The sequence below is a fragment of the Plecotus auritus genome (assembly GCF_963455305.1).
Source record: "Plecotus auritus genome assembly, chromosome: X".
Lineage (NCBI taxonomy): Eukaryota > Metazoa > Chordata > Mammalia > Chiroptera > Vespertilionidae > Plecotus > Plecotus auritus.
The window spans coordinates 98,339,565-98,354,691 of NC_137784.1; the positions used below are offsets into that span (position 1 = coordinate 98,339,565).

The window sequence follows — 15,127 nt, forward strand, 5'->3', positions numbered from 1 at the left end:
GTATCTTCAAGGCAGGCCATGCTGGGGGCAACTGCCAACACCCACTTTTATGGGCTTCCCCACTGCAGAGCCTTAGTGCATCCCAGCTCTGGTTCACAGTACAAAAAGGTTCTTTTACTTCAATATGATTGGCTTTTTTTGTTTGATAATTGGGGATTTACCAAATGACAAAAGCCTCCCACCACAGGTAGGTGTGCCCTAAAATGGTTTGGGAATTGGACAGCTTCATCTCCGGCTTGTGTCCTATATGTCCACAGAAGATAATGTCATTTCCAAATAACAAGCAAAGGGTTCTGAGCTCCTGTTTGCTCCAACTAGCAGACTCTTTTACTTTTGTTTCTTTTCTTTCTTTTATCTCTCCTTTTAAATGCCTTTTTCAACTTATTTTTTAAAAACAGTTTTAGGTTGACCTCAAAATTGACAGGAAGGAGTGGAGGATGGGTGAAAAGATGAAGGTGAATAAGAGGGACAAACTTCCAGTTGTAAAACAAATAAGCCATGGGAATGTAATGTACAGCACAGGGAATATAACCAGTAATATTGTAATAACTTTGCACAGTGATTGATGATGAATAGACATATGGTGACCACATCATCCTATCTAATAAAAGAGTAATATGCAAATTGACCGCCACTCCAACACACAATATGGCCACCCCCATGTGGTCAAAGATGGCTGCCCCCATGTGGACACAAGATGGCCTGCAGGGGAGGGCAGTTGTGGGTGACTGGGACTGCAGGGGAGGGCAGTTGGGGGAGACCAGGCCAGCAGGGGAGGGCAGTTGGGGGAAACCAGGCCAGCAGGGGAGGGCAGTTGGGGGGAACCAGGCCAGCAGGGGAGGGCAGTTGGGGGGAACCAGGCCAGCAGGGGAGGGCAGTTGGGGGCAACCAGGCCTTCATGGGGGGGGGGGCATTTAGGGGGAACCAGGCCTGCAGGGGAGGCTAGTTGCGGGGAACCAGGCCTGCAGGGGAGGGCAGTTTGGAGGGATAAGGCCTGCAAGGCAGGGCAGTTGGGAGAGATCAGGCCTGCAGGGGAGGGCAGTTAGGGGTGACTGGGCTGGCAAAGGAGGGCAGTTGGGGGTAACCAGGCCTGCAGGGGATGGCAGTTGGCGGGGGGGAACCAGGCCTTCAGGGGAGGGCAGTTGGGGACGACCAGGCCAGCAAGGGAGGGCAGTTGGGGGGGACCAGGCCTGCAGGAGAGGGCAATTGGGGGCAACCAGACCTGCGGGGGAGTACTTGGGAGGGGGACCAGGCCAGCAGGGGAGGGCAGTTTGGGGTGACCAGTCCAGCAGGGGAGGGCAGTTAGGGGTAATCAGGCCAGCAGGGGAGCAGTTAGGCATTGATCAGGCTGGCAGGGGAGTGGTTAGGGGGTGATCAGGCTGGCAGGCAGAAGTGGTTAGGGCAGTGGTCAGCAAACTGTGGCTCACGAGCCACATGCGGCTCTTTGGTCCCTTGAGTGTGGCTCTTCCACAAAATACCACGTGTGGGCACACACATACAGTACAATTGAAACTTCGTGGCCCATGTGCAGAAGTCGGTTTTCGGCCCTCAAAAGAAATTTCAATCATTATACTGTTGATATTTGGCTCTGTTGACAATGAGTTTGCCGACCACTGGGTTAGGGGCAATCAGACAGGCAGGCAGGCGAGCAGCTGGGAGCCAGCAGTCCTGGATTGTGAGAGGGATGGCCGACTGCCCATTTAGGCCCGATCCCACTGGTGGGATCGGGCCTAAACGGGCAGTCGGACATCCCTCGAGGGGTCCCAGATTGGAGAGGGTGCAGGCTGGGCTGAGGGACACACCCTCCCCCCCCCCCCCGCACGAATTTCATGCACCAGGCCTCTAGTAGGGTATATAAATTTCAAATCACCATACTGTACACCTGAAATGAATACAATACTGTATTCCAATTTACTTTAATTTAAAATGTTTTTTAATGGAAAAGATGCTACAGAGATTTTCCACATACTCACTGCCTGTGCAATGCATTACCAACATCCTCCACCAGAGTGGCTACATGTTACAATTGAGGAACCTACATAGACACATCACAATCACCCAAAGTCCATAGTTAACAGTAGGGCTCACTTTTGGTGGTGTACATTTTATGGCTTTGGACAAATGTATAATGACTGAAAAGTTATGTCGGTGATGTGTGGGCAGGCTAAATAGCCATCTCAGACAGTGATTAAAGAAAATTGAACTTATTTAAGGAAAAGGCCTGGGAGATGGGGATATCCAAAAGGAAGGGCTACACAGCACTGAGCCAAAGGGCACTGGGTCCATGATGGCAGCAAAAATATACCTAGAACAATGAAACAAGGAAGAGCATAGAAGAAGCAACAGGAGAGCCTAGGCTGGGCTGCTTTGGCTCACTGGGAAGTCAGAGAAAAGGCGGCCTTGCAGACAGGTTCAGGGGGTTAGCCTGGGACAAGCTGTCACTGCCCATTGTTCCCCTGGTTGCAAGTCTCATGGGGTCCCATAGAGTTTAGGGAATATGTGCCTGTGGGGGATTGGCACAGTCATGCTTCTTGGAGGGAGAGCTCACACTGGGTCCTCCATCCTGAGCATATTTATCTCTCTTTTGCAGGTGGAAATCTTAGGGGAGTCCTCAGGGGAGGGTCTCAATAGAATATTTATCAGTTTTCCAGGTGTGCTTTCTCAGGGTCATGGTCTCTACTGATTGGTCGGTGCCAGGGCAGGGGGTTATTAGTCAATGCAGCTGGTCCTGAGGCAGCCATAGAGCCACTTGCCTGGTTTTGCTGCTTTTCTGGGCCTGGAGCTGAAATACAACCGAGGCCTAGAAGTTATCTGTAGAGAGGAAAAGGTCAGAGGGTCTAAACTGCCTGACCAGTGATATGAAAGATCAGGGGCCCAAACCGCATGACCAATGATATGCTGACTGAGAAAAGGTTTACCCTGGGGGCAAGGTTCTTGTTTTCCCAGTTTTGCTAGGCATCCGGAGCTTTCTGCCCTGGTGAGTTTCTATACCTGGCCCATTGTCCTTTCTCTGCTCAGGTCTAACAGTGGCCTGTATCTTTAATTATAGTATCATACAGAGTATTTCCACTGCCCTAAAAATGCTCTGCTCTGCCTATTCACCCTTCCCCTCTCCCCCAAATCATGGCAACCACTGATCTTTTTACTGTCTCCATAGTTTTCCAGAATGTCATATAGTTGGAATCATACAGTATGTAGCCTTCTCAGATTGGCTTTTTACTTTCTTTTTTAAATCATTTCTTTTTTATTGGATTTATTGGGGTGACATTGGTTAATAAAATTATATAGGTTTCAGGTATACAATTCTATAATATGCCATCTGTATATTGTATTGTGTGTTCACCACTCCAAGTCAAGTCTCCTTCCATCACCATTTATCCCTCCTTTACCCTCTTCTACCTCCCCCTAGCCCACTTTCCTCTGATAATCACCATACTATTGTCTGTGTCTATGAATTATGTGTGATTTTTGCTTAATCCCTTCACCTCTTTCACCTAGCCTCCCAACTCCCCTCCCCTCTGACAGCTGTCATTCTGTTCTCTGTATCTGAGTCTGTTTCTATTTTGTTTGTTAGTTTACTTTGTTCATTATATCCCACATATAAGTGAAATCATATGGTACTTTTCTTTCTCAGACTGGCTTATTTCACTTATCATAACCTCTCCAGGTCCATCCATGCAATTGCAAAGGGTAAGATTTCCTTATTTTTTATGGGTGAGTAGTATTTCATTGTGTAAATGTACCTCAGTTTTTTTTTAAATATATTTTTATTGATTTCAGAGAGGAAGGGACAGGGAAAGAGAGATAGAAGCATCAATGATGAGAGAGAATCATTGATGGACTGCCTCCTGCATGCCCCCTACTGGGGATTGAGCCCACAACCCAGGCATGTGCCCTTGACCAGAATCGAGCCTGTGACCCTTCAGTCCACAGGCCAATGCTCTATCCACTGAGCAAAACCAGCTAGGGTGTACCACAGCTTTTTATCCACTCATCTACTGATGGGCATGGGCTGCTTCCCAATCTTGGCTACTGTAAATATCGCTACAATGAATATAGAGGTGCATATATTCTTTCAAATTGGTATTTCAGTTATATTCCCAGAAGTGGAATCATTAAGTCCTATGGTAGTTCCATTTTTAATTTTTTGAGGTAATTCCATACTGCTTTCCACAGTGGCTGCACCCAGATTGGCTTTTTTCATAGTAATATGCATTTTAGTTCTCCCCATGTCTTTTCATGGCTTGATAGCTCATTTCTTTTTCATGCTGAATAATATTCCATTGTCTGAATGTACCACAGTTTATTTATCCATTCACCTAAGGACAATCAAGGACATTGTGGTTGTTTCCAAGCTTTGACAATTATGAATAAAGCTGCTATAAACATCCATGTGCAGGTTTTTGTATGGACATAACTTTTCAACTTATTTGTGTAAATACCAAGATCTAGCATAATGTTTCATTTTGTAAGAAACTGCCAAACTGTCTTCCAAAGTGGCTATACAGTTTTCTGCATTCCCACCAGCAATGAATGAGAGTTCCAGTCGCTACACACACTCACCAGCATTTTGATGGTGTCAGTGTTATGGATATTAGCCATTTCCCCTTTTCACCCATCTCCCCAATCCCACTCCCATCTGGCAACCATCAAAATGTTCTCTGTATCTACGAATTTGTTCCTGTTTTGTTTTTTTAAGTGAAATCACACAGTATTTGTCTTTCTTTGTCTGATTTGTTTCACTTAGCATAATAGATGTACTGTTTCTTTAACTAGACCCGTATTAGTGGACATTTAATTTATTTCCAATTTTCTGCTGTTACTAATAATGCTGCAACAAAAGTCCTTATAAAATACATCAGTTCTCCCGGAAAGCATTATGCTAAGCGAAATAAGCCAGTCGAGAAAGATAAATATCACATGATCTCACTCATATGTGGGATATAATGATCAACATAATTTGATGAACAAGAATAGATCCAGAGACAAATGGCATGGGAGCGGGGGTTAGAGAGCAACCAAAGGACTTGTATGCATGCATATTAGCATAACCAATGGACACAGACACTGGGACGGTGGGGACTTGCCTGCCCTGGGAATGACTGGGGGGGGGGTGTCAATTGAGGAAAAAGGAAACTTATGTAAAACTTTGGACAATACAAAAATAAATAAGTAAATAAATAAATACCCCCCCAAAAAAATACATCAGTTCTCACATGGACAAATATATCTGTAGAATAAATTCCTAGAAGTAGGATTGCTTTGGTCAAAGGGTATGAGTTTTATATATTTTAAAAAATATTTTTTATTTCAGTACTCATGGAAAGAATGAACAACCTGAAATGTTATCTCTGCTGGAAGGCCTCTGTGAAGTTTGTCACAGAAACCATCAAATGCTTGGCTTTCTTTGAAGTATTTGTCCTTTTTTAAAAAAAATATATTTTATTGATATTTTACAGAGAGGAAGGGAGAGGGATAGAGAGCTAGAAACATCGATGAGAGAGAAACATCGATCAGCTGCCTCCTGCACACCTCCCACTGGGGATGTGCCCGCAACCAAGGTACATGCCCTTGACCGGAATCGAACCCGGGACCCTTCAGTCCGTAGGCCGATGCTCTATCCACTGAGCCAAACTGGTTTCGGCAGAAGTATTTGTCTTTTATTGTGATCTACTGCAAGTTTGCTTCTTCTTTCCCCCAATATATATTAAGCACATGCTACATGCCAGGCATGTTGGTAGGCTTTGAGGATAAAACCACAAACAAGGCAGACATGGTCACTGCCCTCATGGTATTTACAGCTCAGAAGGCCAGGGTTATCAGGGGCAGTACACATGAAAGAAATAATTATACACCAAATCATTACAGAGTGTGTCACATGCCATAAAGGAGAAGTACAGGGTGACCAAATGTGTTTACTAGGCTCTTGACTTTGGGGATCTGAGAAGACTTCCTGGAAGAAGTGATATGTATTCTGATCAGAAAGAGAGACTCAGCTAGGCAGAGGAAATGGCAGGTTTGAAGGCTTAATGTCAGGAATGTACAGTAGGGGCAACAGCATGGATTATAGAATTAAGAAAGGGCATTCAAGGTCATTTAATTCCAATTTCCTCATTTGACATATGAACAAACTTAGATTCAAAGAACTAAACGACTTGGTCAAGGTTATATAGATAGTGGCAGAGCCAGAAATAGGACCTGTTTCCTCTGATTTTTTTCAGATGGTGCTATGCTGCAAAAGCAGCATGCCCTGGAAACATGGAACAGACCGGCAAATCTCGGGGTGGGGGTGGGGGGTCGAAGACATTAACCAAATAATTTATATGCATATACTAGTATGCATTACCCATGGACACAGACAATAGGTGGTGAAGGCTTGGGGTAGGGTTGGAACAGGGGGTATGGGGAACAAGGGAGAAGAAACGGGGGACATCTGTAATACTCTCAACAAAGATTTTTTAAAAGAAATAAACAGAAAAATATACTGAAAACTAAAAAAGAAAGTTTACAATGCTATCAAAAGTTAGCACATATTGAATATGAGTTGCAATTGACTGCATTTTATCATTTCAGTTTAAAAATATTTATAGTGTACTTTCCTCTTTCCTACTTTTATACTATTTATTGTTTTACAAATTATTTAATATAATTTTGTCAGTTGGTTTGTTACGTTTTAGAAATATTTTACCAATTTTTAATCCTACTGTTATCTTCACTTTTAGTCTTCTAAGCAAAATAGTAACAAACTTCAAAGGGGGAAAAAAGCAGCATGCCCATCCTGGGATCTATAGAACTAAACTAGATATCTATGGGATAATTGCCTGGGGTCATGTGGGAGTGTTTAAGTTCAGGTCCTATAACTAGCAGCCTGACATGTTTGTTTCTCTTTACTAGTAAGATAATGTTTGGGCAAATGGCAGTCTAACATTCCAGTCAAGTGGATTGGTTTAGTTTTCAGCATACTTGTCTCTTCTCCAAGTTTAGATAATAAATAATAATCTATATTATAAAAACCCAGTGGCCCTAACGCCACAACAACCAAAGACCAGTCACCAAGAGGCTGCGTGTACAGCAAGGCATGCGCGGGTGGGTGGGGCTGCGTGTGAGGCATGTGCGGGTGGGCGGGGACTTGACTCTAGGTCTCACAGCGTGGCAGGGTCTGGGGTCCCGGGTCTTGTGCGATTTCCCGCGGGTCTGGGTCTCTCGTGATTTCACGTGCTGGGTCACTAGTGATATTAATAATGGTGGTTACTTTTTAGTGCTTGCTATGCCAAATGCTGTTCTAAGCATTTTATATGTATTTCATTTAATTTTGACAACAATCCTATAAGGTAGGTATTATTATTACCCCATTGGATAGATGAGGAAATTGAAGCTCAGAAAGGTCAGGCATTTGCTTAAGGCCACAGAGCTAGTGAGTAGCAAAGCAGGGACTCAGTCCAACAGTCGGGCTTTAGGGCCCATGTACTTTTCCCAAGCACTCTCAGTATCAGCAACAAGCTAGGAGATTTGGTCTGAGCCCTGAGCAGCCTTGTGCTTTGGAGGGCCTAAACAACCCTGGCTGCACATCAGAACCACTTGAGGAGCTTGCCAAAAATGCTGATATCCAGACCTAAACCTAGGACAGTTAAATTGCAGTCTCTAGGAGTGATTCCAATCATGGATGGTTTTATTTATTTATTTATTTATTTATTTATTTATTATTTTTGTTGTTGTTAATCCTCACCCGAGGATATTTTTCCATTGAATTTTAGGGAGAGTGGAAGAGAGAGAAACATCGATGTGAGAGATATCAATTGATTGCCTCCTTCATGAGCCTTAACCAGGGCCAGGGCCAGGAGGAGCCTGCAACCAAGGTACATGCCCTTGAATGGAATCAAACACAGGACCTTTTGGTCTGCAGGCTGACGCTCTATCCACTGAGCCAAACCAGCTAGGGCATGAATGGTTGTTTTTTAAAATATATTTTGATTGATTTTAGAGAGGGGGAGAGAGAGAAACATCAGTGATGAGAGAGAATCATTGATAGGCTACCTCCTGCATGCCCCCTACTGGGGATTGAGCCCACAACCCCGGCATGCGGCTCGCGAGCTGCGGTTTGCCACTCTGTTGACTAATGAGTTTGCTGACCACTGGGATAAGGGCTTAATCACAAGGAACAACAACAGCCTGTAATTTTTGGAATCGAGAGTCTAGGTCAGTGGTCGGCAAACTCATTAGGCAACAGAGCAGCAAACCGCGGCTCGCGAGCCACAGTTTGCCGACCACTGGTCTAACATGTAACTAAGGGTTGAGAAGCAGTAGTATATAGCCTTACCATTCCTTCTTTTTTTGGGTGTGTTTTAGTTCAAGCTATTAAACAAAATACCATAGACTGGGTGGCTTAAACAACACTTACTTCTCACAGTTGTGGAGGTTGGGAAGTCCCAGATCAAGGTGACAGTAGATTGATTCAGTGTCTGGCAAGAACCCACTTCCTGGTTTGCAGCCAGCCACCTTCTTGCTGTGTCCTCACCTGGTAGTGTGAGAGAGATCCTCTCTCTAAGTCTCTCTTTATAAGGGCACTAATCCCATTCATGAGGGCTCCACCTTCATGACCTAATCACTTGCCAAAGGCCCCAGCTCCAAATACCATCACATTGGGGATTAGGGCTTCAACATATTAATTGTGGGGGCACACAAACATTCAGTCCATAGCAGGAAGCAACCATCAATACATGTTTTCTTTTGTGTTGTGAGTGTCAGTTTAGGTACAGCCGTGGGCAAACTACGGCCAGCGGGCCGGATCCGGCTGTTCTATCCGGTTCTCTTGCTCTCCCCTCTGCTCCTTTACTTTGAATTTATATTAGTTCACACAAACACTCCATCCATGCTTTTGTTCCGGCCCTCCAGTCCAGTTTAAGAACCCATTGTGGCCCTTGAGTCAAAAAGTTTGCCCACCCGGGGTCCCGGGTCTTGGTTAGGATGACACTTGTAGAGGCATTGATTCACACCACACTATGAGCTCCAGTCTTTATATAAATAATTTATTCAGTGTACATGCTATGGCAGCCACATTCAATGTTGATGTGTGGTAAGCAGAGTATCAAGGGCTAAGATAGCATGCTCACTGCTGGGCATCAGGGTAGCTTAGTGGTGTAGAGCTTCATTCCGCATCAAACATACCCAAATTCAAGTTGATGCTTTGTCTATTACATTCTGTGATTTTGGAGATTTATCCTTTCACTGACTCCATTTTGTCATCTATAAAATTGTGCTAATAAGACAATATTACCTATTTCATGAGGTTTTTGGGAAGATTAAGTGAGCTGGAACATGTAAAGGACACAGTGTAATAATGCCTGACACCTAACACTCAGTAAATATTGGCCATCTTTTTTACTTTATGACCATTCATGTAGTTTATTTGAGCCTGGTCACAGGTAAACAGTTATATTTGGGGAAAGCTACTAGGGACACTGATATTGAGGAGAATTTGTTTTGACATTTACTGAGTTGCCTGATATGTGCAAAGAAGTATGTTAGGCCCTGGAGAGCTAGAACAGGGAGGAAGGCCCAGTACCTGCTCCCCTAAGTGCATTGGCTGCCAGCCCAGATATTGTAGCCAAATCACTCATGCCAGATAGACTGTCCCACAGTAGAGGTCTAAACAAGAGGGTGAGACCCTAGTTGGGTAGGTCAATTTGTTAGAGCGTTGTCCTGATACGTCAAGGTTATGGGTTCCATCCCCAGTCAGGGCAATATAAGAATCAACCAATGAATGCATAAATAAGTGGAACAACAAATCTCCCCCCCCCCTCTCTCTCTCTCAATCAATCAATAAATTTAAAAAATAATAAAAATTGATGTCTTTGTATCTGTGAGTTTGTTACTATTTTTAAAAAATAAACAATAAACAAGGGAATGAATCAGACAAGTAAACAGGAGCACTTTAAAAAGGTTAAGTACATGGGAGTGTATGTTGAGCATGTCTAGAAGGCATACGTTGGGAAGGAACGTTAAGTGTAAAGTTGAGTCTGTCCCAAATGGCTGCTTCCTTCCAAGCAAAATAAGCCACAAATTTGTGAGCAATGTGCCATGACTTTACTTCATGTTCATATTCATTTTCAGCCCATGGAACAAGAAGAGTCCTGTTACAGCCTTTCTTTGCCATCCTCTTGGACAGGAGCATGGCATCCAGAATCCAGACTTGAGACCTCAACTAATTTGACTAGAACATTTATTTCCTGGTGATTACATCACTTCATCCCATCTTCTATTTCCCGTCAGGCTCAGAGCCCCTTTCTTCCCTGCTGTGGAGGAGTAGATGTCCATTTCTCAGGAGCCACGGACTGCTTCCGGCAGATAGTGAAGGCCCATGGGGTACTGGGGCTCTGGAATGGATTGGCAGCCAACTTACTGAAGGTGAGAAGAGTGGTCAGTCTCTACTGTTTCTCTGCCTCTTATAGTTCTAGCCTGTTCCTTTGCCACTCCTAGGACAGTTTGCATGGAAATGTCCCCTCTAGCATTGATGGTAGCCCAAGGCCCTCAAGTGCAGCCTGGCTGTCAGCCCTGAAGAGAGAGGACCCTGTGCATCTGATACCCCATCCCAAAGGAGCTGACCATTTAGTGTACAGGTTCCTACTATGAGGGTTCATGGACTCCCAAGGGGAACATAACCCTCCATCCTAAAATTGTATGTGAAAATGCAGATGTGTGTGCATATGTGCCTCTCTCTGGGGAAAGGATCCATAGCTTTCATTGTATTCCCAAAAAACTCCATGACCAAAAAAAAGGTTAAGAACTCTAGACTGCCCTGGCCGGATGGCTCAGCTGGTTGGAGCATCACCCTGTACACCAAAATGTTGTGGGTTCAATTCCTGGTCAATTGAGTTCAATTACGTAGGTTTCAAGTTTCATCCCTGGTTGGAGTGCATGCGGGAGGCAGTCGATCGATGTTTCTCTCTCTCTCTCTCCCTTCCACTCTCTAAACATATGCTCAGGAGAGGACTGAAAAAAGAAAAAAATTCACATACTATGTTCTAGGAGTTAAAAAAAAAGAACTCTGGACTAAACCTTGTACTAATTGACACATAAATGGTTTCAGTCAAGACAAACATATGTTGACAAGAAGTGTCAGATTGTCCACGTGCATATAAATCCAGAACTGTGTTCCCCAAGGCCCTTCAACTGCTCTGCCATTCCTCACTCTCACCCCTATCTTCTCTGATTCCCAAAAAGAATTACTATGGCCGAGACCGGTTTGGCTCAGTGGATAGAGCGTCGGCCTGCGGACTGAAGGGTCCCGGGTTCGGTTCCGGTCAGGGGCATGTACCTTGGTTGCGGGCACGTCCCCAGTGGGGGGTGTGCAGGAGACAGCTGATCGATGTTTCTCTCTCATCGATGTTTCTGGCTTTCTATCCCTCTCCTTTCCTCTCTGTGAAATATCAATAAAATATATATTAAAAAAAAAAAAAAGAATTACTATGTTGTATTATCCACAGCCTTTAACTCAGTTTATCCTGACTCAAATTGATTGCAGACACATTGACACTTTTTAAGATTTTTAACATGATTTTCTTTTCATTTTAAACAGATAGTTCCATATTTTGGAGTTATGTTTGGTACCTTTGAGATCTGCAAGAGAATCTGTCTTTACCACAATGGTTACATTGTGTCTCCTCTGAGCTATAAATTGACCCCAGGGGTGGATCAAAGTTTGAAACCCCAGGAATTACGGGAATTAAAGAAGTTCTTCAAAACTGGAAAACTAAATTCTAGAAAACCAACTCTTTAAAACTGAATGGAACTAGAAGTGCACTGACCGAAGGCGTGTTGCAATCACGGATAAATTTAGCTTTAAAATTGCACAACTGTGGAGTGAGGAGAGGGTACTCCTGTCTGCTGCTCTTGGAAATGAGAAGACTCAGCCATATGCCACCTCTGAGTTCCAAATTGATGTCCCTGGGAACACCTGCACCCCAGGAAGGTTTCCCAACATGACTGTCCCCTGATGGCATTACACCAGATTTTATAACAAAAGCTAGAAGTAATGATATGTGCTATTTACACAATACCAAAGAAAGGGCATTCTCATGACACCTCAAAGCAACATGTAGTTGAAGTGGCTGGGCAGAGGCCACGTCGTGCTTTCAGTAACAGCGTCACAGCTTGCACTAACCCACATCAGCTTAGTTTTGCTCAATTTGACCTGAGGCTTCCTAATATAATCGCTCTGTAACTCATAAGCTTTGCTGACTTATGAGTGCACACACCACAGTGTAAATTATGCCTTCTCAGAAGCTAACTGAAAATACTTTTTAATTTCTTTATTGATTAAGGTGTTACATATGTGTCCTTATTCCCCCATTACCCCCTAACTGAAAATATTTAACATTTAAAAGTTATGAGTATCATAGTAGAACTAAATTTGAAGCATCCCAGGCTTAAATCTTATTTCAGAAAGGCAGTTTTTATCATGACTGCCTAATTATGCCCCAAAAGACCTTCTTTGAATTGCAGTCATGTATAGTGTAAATGGCCTGAATTCTCTGCCTTTTTTACTTGCTTTGCAAGCTTACCCTGAAAGTAAATTATTTAGTCAACTTAAGTTATTCTCAGAAGATGTCCCAGTTGCGTAGAAAGGATCAAATAGAGCATTTGACACGCATACCAAAAAATAAATAAATAAATAAATAAATAAATAAATAAATAAATAAATAACTGAACAAACACTTTAGGTTAATCATGTCTACCAGATTTTTAAAAAGTCACATTTTGGATTGTTCCACCTTGGAGATTCTGTCAAGTTTATAGAACTGTACTTCCAAATAATGCCTGTCTTTGCATTAAAAATGTCTAATATTATGATGCTAATTTATACATACGCAAGTATGTTGAAAGTATTTTCCCTATTAAACTTATTTTCCAAATAAAAATTATGTGTTGGTCATTTATTATTACTAATCTGAGTTACAAAACTATGGTAAAATATATACTGGCCAAAACCTTTAAACTCTCAGAACCTTGTCCTATTGAAATATACCAAAATAACTCATTTTTCCAATTGCCCTGGCAGATAGTGTTTCATGGGGAATAGCAGTTAATATACACATGAAAATCTCATCGATAGCCCAATCCGTTCAAGTTTGGAGGGTGGAAATTCTTTACCTGGAGTGAATAGTTCATGTTTGTTATTCTTATTTCCCTTGAGGTGAAGCACATTTTCACATTCTGAAAGTGCAAAAAAAAATTTTTTATAACTAAATCTAAAATCTTAACCTCAGTTTACTTACCTCATATCTTCTGTGCATTCTTCCACAGGTATGATGAAATAGATAGCTAAATTCTTGCTACTGCCACACACAGGAATGTTTTTGGAGCTGTTGTTTTGATTTTTTTTTTTTAATAAAGAGGGAAAAGCATATGCCTCCTTTTTCTAATTTCAAAACAACTCCTTAAAAGACTAGCTCTGTTCCTAAAATGAACTTCCAGCTATTTGCATTTTCTCTGAGCTATAAAGGGAGTGTTCTGCTTTATGGCTGGCAGTATGCACCAAAATGGACTAAGTACTTTAGCGGAATTATATAAAGTGTGATGCAATATTGACCCAGGAGTAACTTACAGTCTTCGGGAACAAAACTTACCTACATACATGAAATGACTATGATTACAAAGCAAATACAAGCAAAGGCATGATAATGTGGTAACAGCTGTTTGCAAGATTGCTAAGGGGTTCTGTGTATACTTACTGAATCAATGATTAACGGACCATCAGGTGAGAGAGGCCAGTAATGAGCAGGGGGTTTGGGAGGTAATGAGTCTTGAACTAAATTGTTTTTTGTTTTGTTTTGTTTTGTTTTAATATATTTTTATTGATTTCAGAGAGGAAAGGAGAGGGAGAGAGAGATAGGAACATCAATGATGAGAGAGAATCATTGATCGGCTGCCTTCACACCCCACACACTGGGGATTGAGCCCACAACCCGGGCATGTGCCCCTGACCGGAATCAAACCCGGGACTCTTCAGTCGGCAGGCCAACACTCTATCCACTGAGAAAAACCAGCTAGGGCTTGAACTAAATTTGAAGGAAGTGAGAGGATATTAATTGGTTAAGAATAAGTTGGAGGCCTTGCTAGTGGATAGAGTGTCGACCTACAGACTGAAGGGTCCCGGGTTTGATTCCTGTCAAAGGCATGTACCTCAGTTGCAAGCTCAATCCCAGGTCCTGGCCAGGCACTTGCGGTAGCCAACCAATTGATGTATCTTTCTAATACTGAGGTTTTTCTCTCTGTGTGTCTCTTCCCCTCCCTTTCACTCTCTCTAAAAATCAATGGGAAAATATCCTCAGGTGAGGATTAACAACAACACAAAAAAGAATAAGTTGGAGGATATTGCAGGTTGAAGGCAGGTCATGTGCAGTGTCACAGAGATGGAAACAAGAAAAAGGTGTTTGGGAGAGTGGAAGAAGACTGGCTTCATGTATTTATTCAGCTGTTGGGCACTCTGGACACAGTGGTACATAAGTTAGATAATGTTCTTGCCCTCCTGGAGCTTGCATTCTAATGAAAGCAGCTATCAATAAAGAAGTAAATCAACAGATTGCAATGTTATGAGGAAAATAAACAGGGCACTTTATTATAGAAATATGTGGGAGTGAGGCAAATATTTTAAATCAGGAAGCCAGGGAAGGCCACTCTGAGATGTGACATTTGAGATCAGACCTGGAGGGTGAGAATGAGCCAACCATGCAAAGAACTAGGGAGAACATTCCTGCCTGAGAAAGCAGAAGATGCCAAAGTGGTGTTGGTAGTTGGGAAGACTTAGTGAACAGAAAATGGGTGAGTGTAGCCAGTGTATGAGTGAGTGAGAGAGTGTATGAGATGACATTGGATAGAGAGCCGGATCATATGTGGCCATTTAGGCCATAGTAAGAAGTTAGACTTTACTCTAAATACAGTGGGGAGTCATTGAAGGTTTTTATGTAGAGAAGATACAATTTGATTTTCATTTTAAAAATTTCTTTCTGGTTGCTGTGTGGATAATAGATTGGAGGGAAGCAAGGCTGTGAATGGGAAGAACAGTTAAGAGACTATTACAAAGTCCAAGTAAGACATGATGGCTTGGGCTAGAATAGTAACAATAAAG

The 15,127-nt window shown here is 42.8% G+C and overlaps 1 protein-coding gene across 1 annotated transcript in view; it reads left to right on the top strand.

Annotated features, from left to right (window-relative positions):
* SLC25A43 (solute carrier family 25 member 43) overlaps positions 1-11,776 on the top strand; it is a gene marked incomplete at its 3' end in the record, with an annotated part of 33,426 nt that extends 21,650 nt beyond the window's left edge. The window contains exons 4-5 of the mRNA XM_080652595.1: positions 10,270-10,404; positions 11,576-11,776. Of these exons, the coding sequence (XP_080508721.1) occupies positions 10,270-10,404; positions 11,576-11,776 (336 nt within the window). The remainder of the gene's footprint in view (positions 1-10,269; positions 10,405-11,575) is intronic.
* Between the last annotated feature and the right edge of the window lie 3,351 nt (positions 11,777-15,127).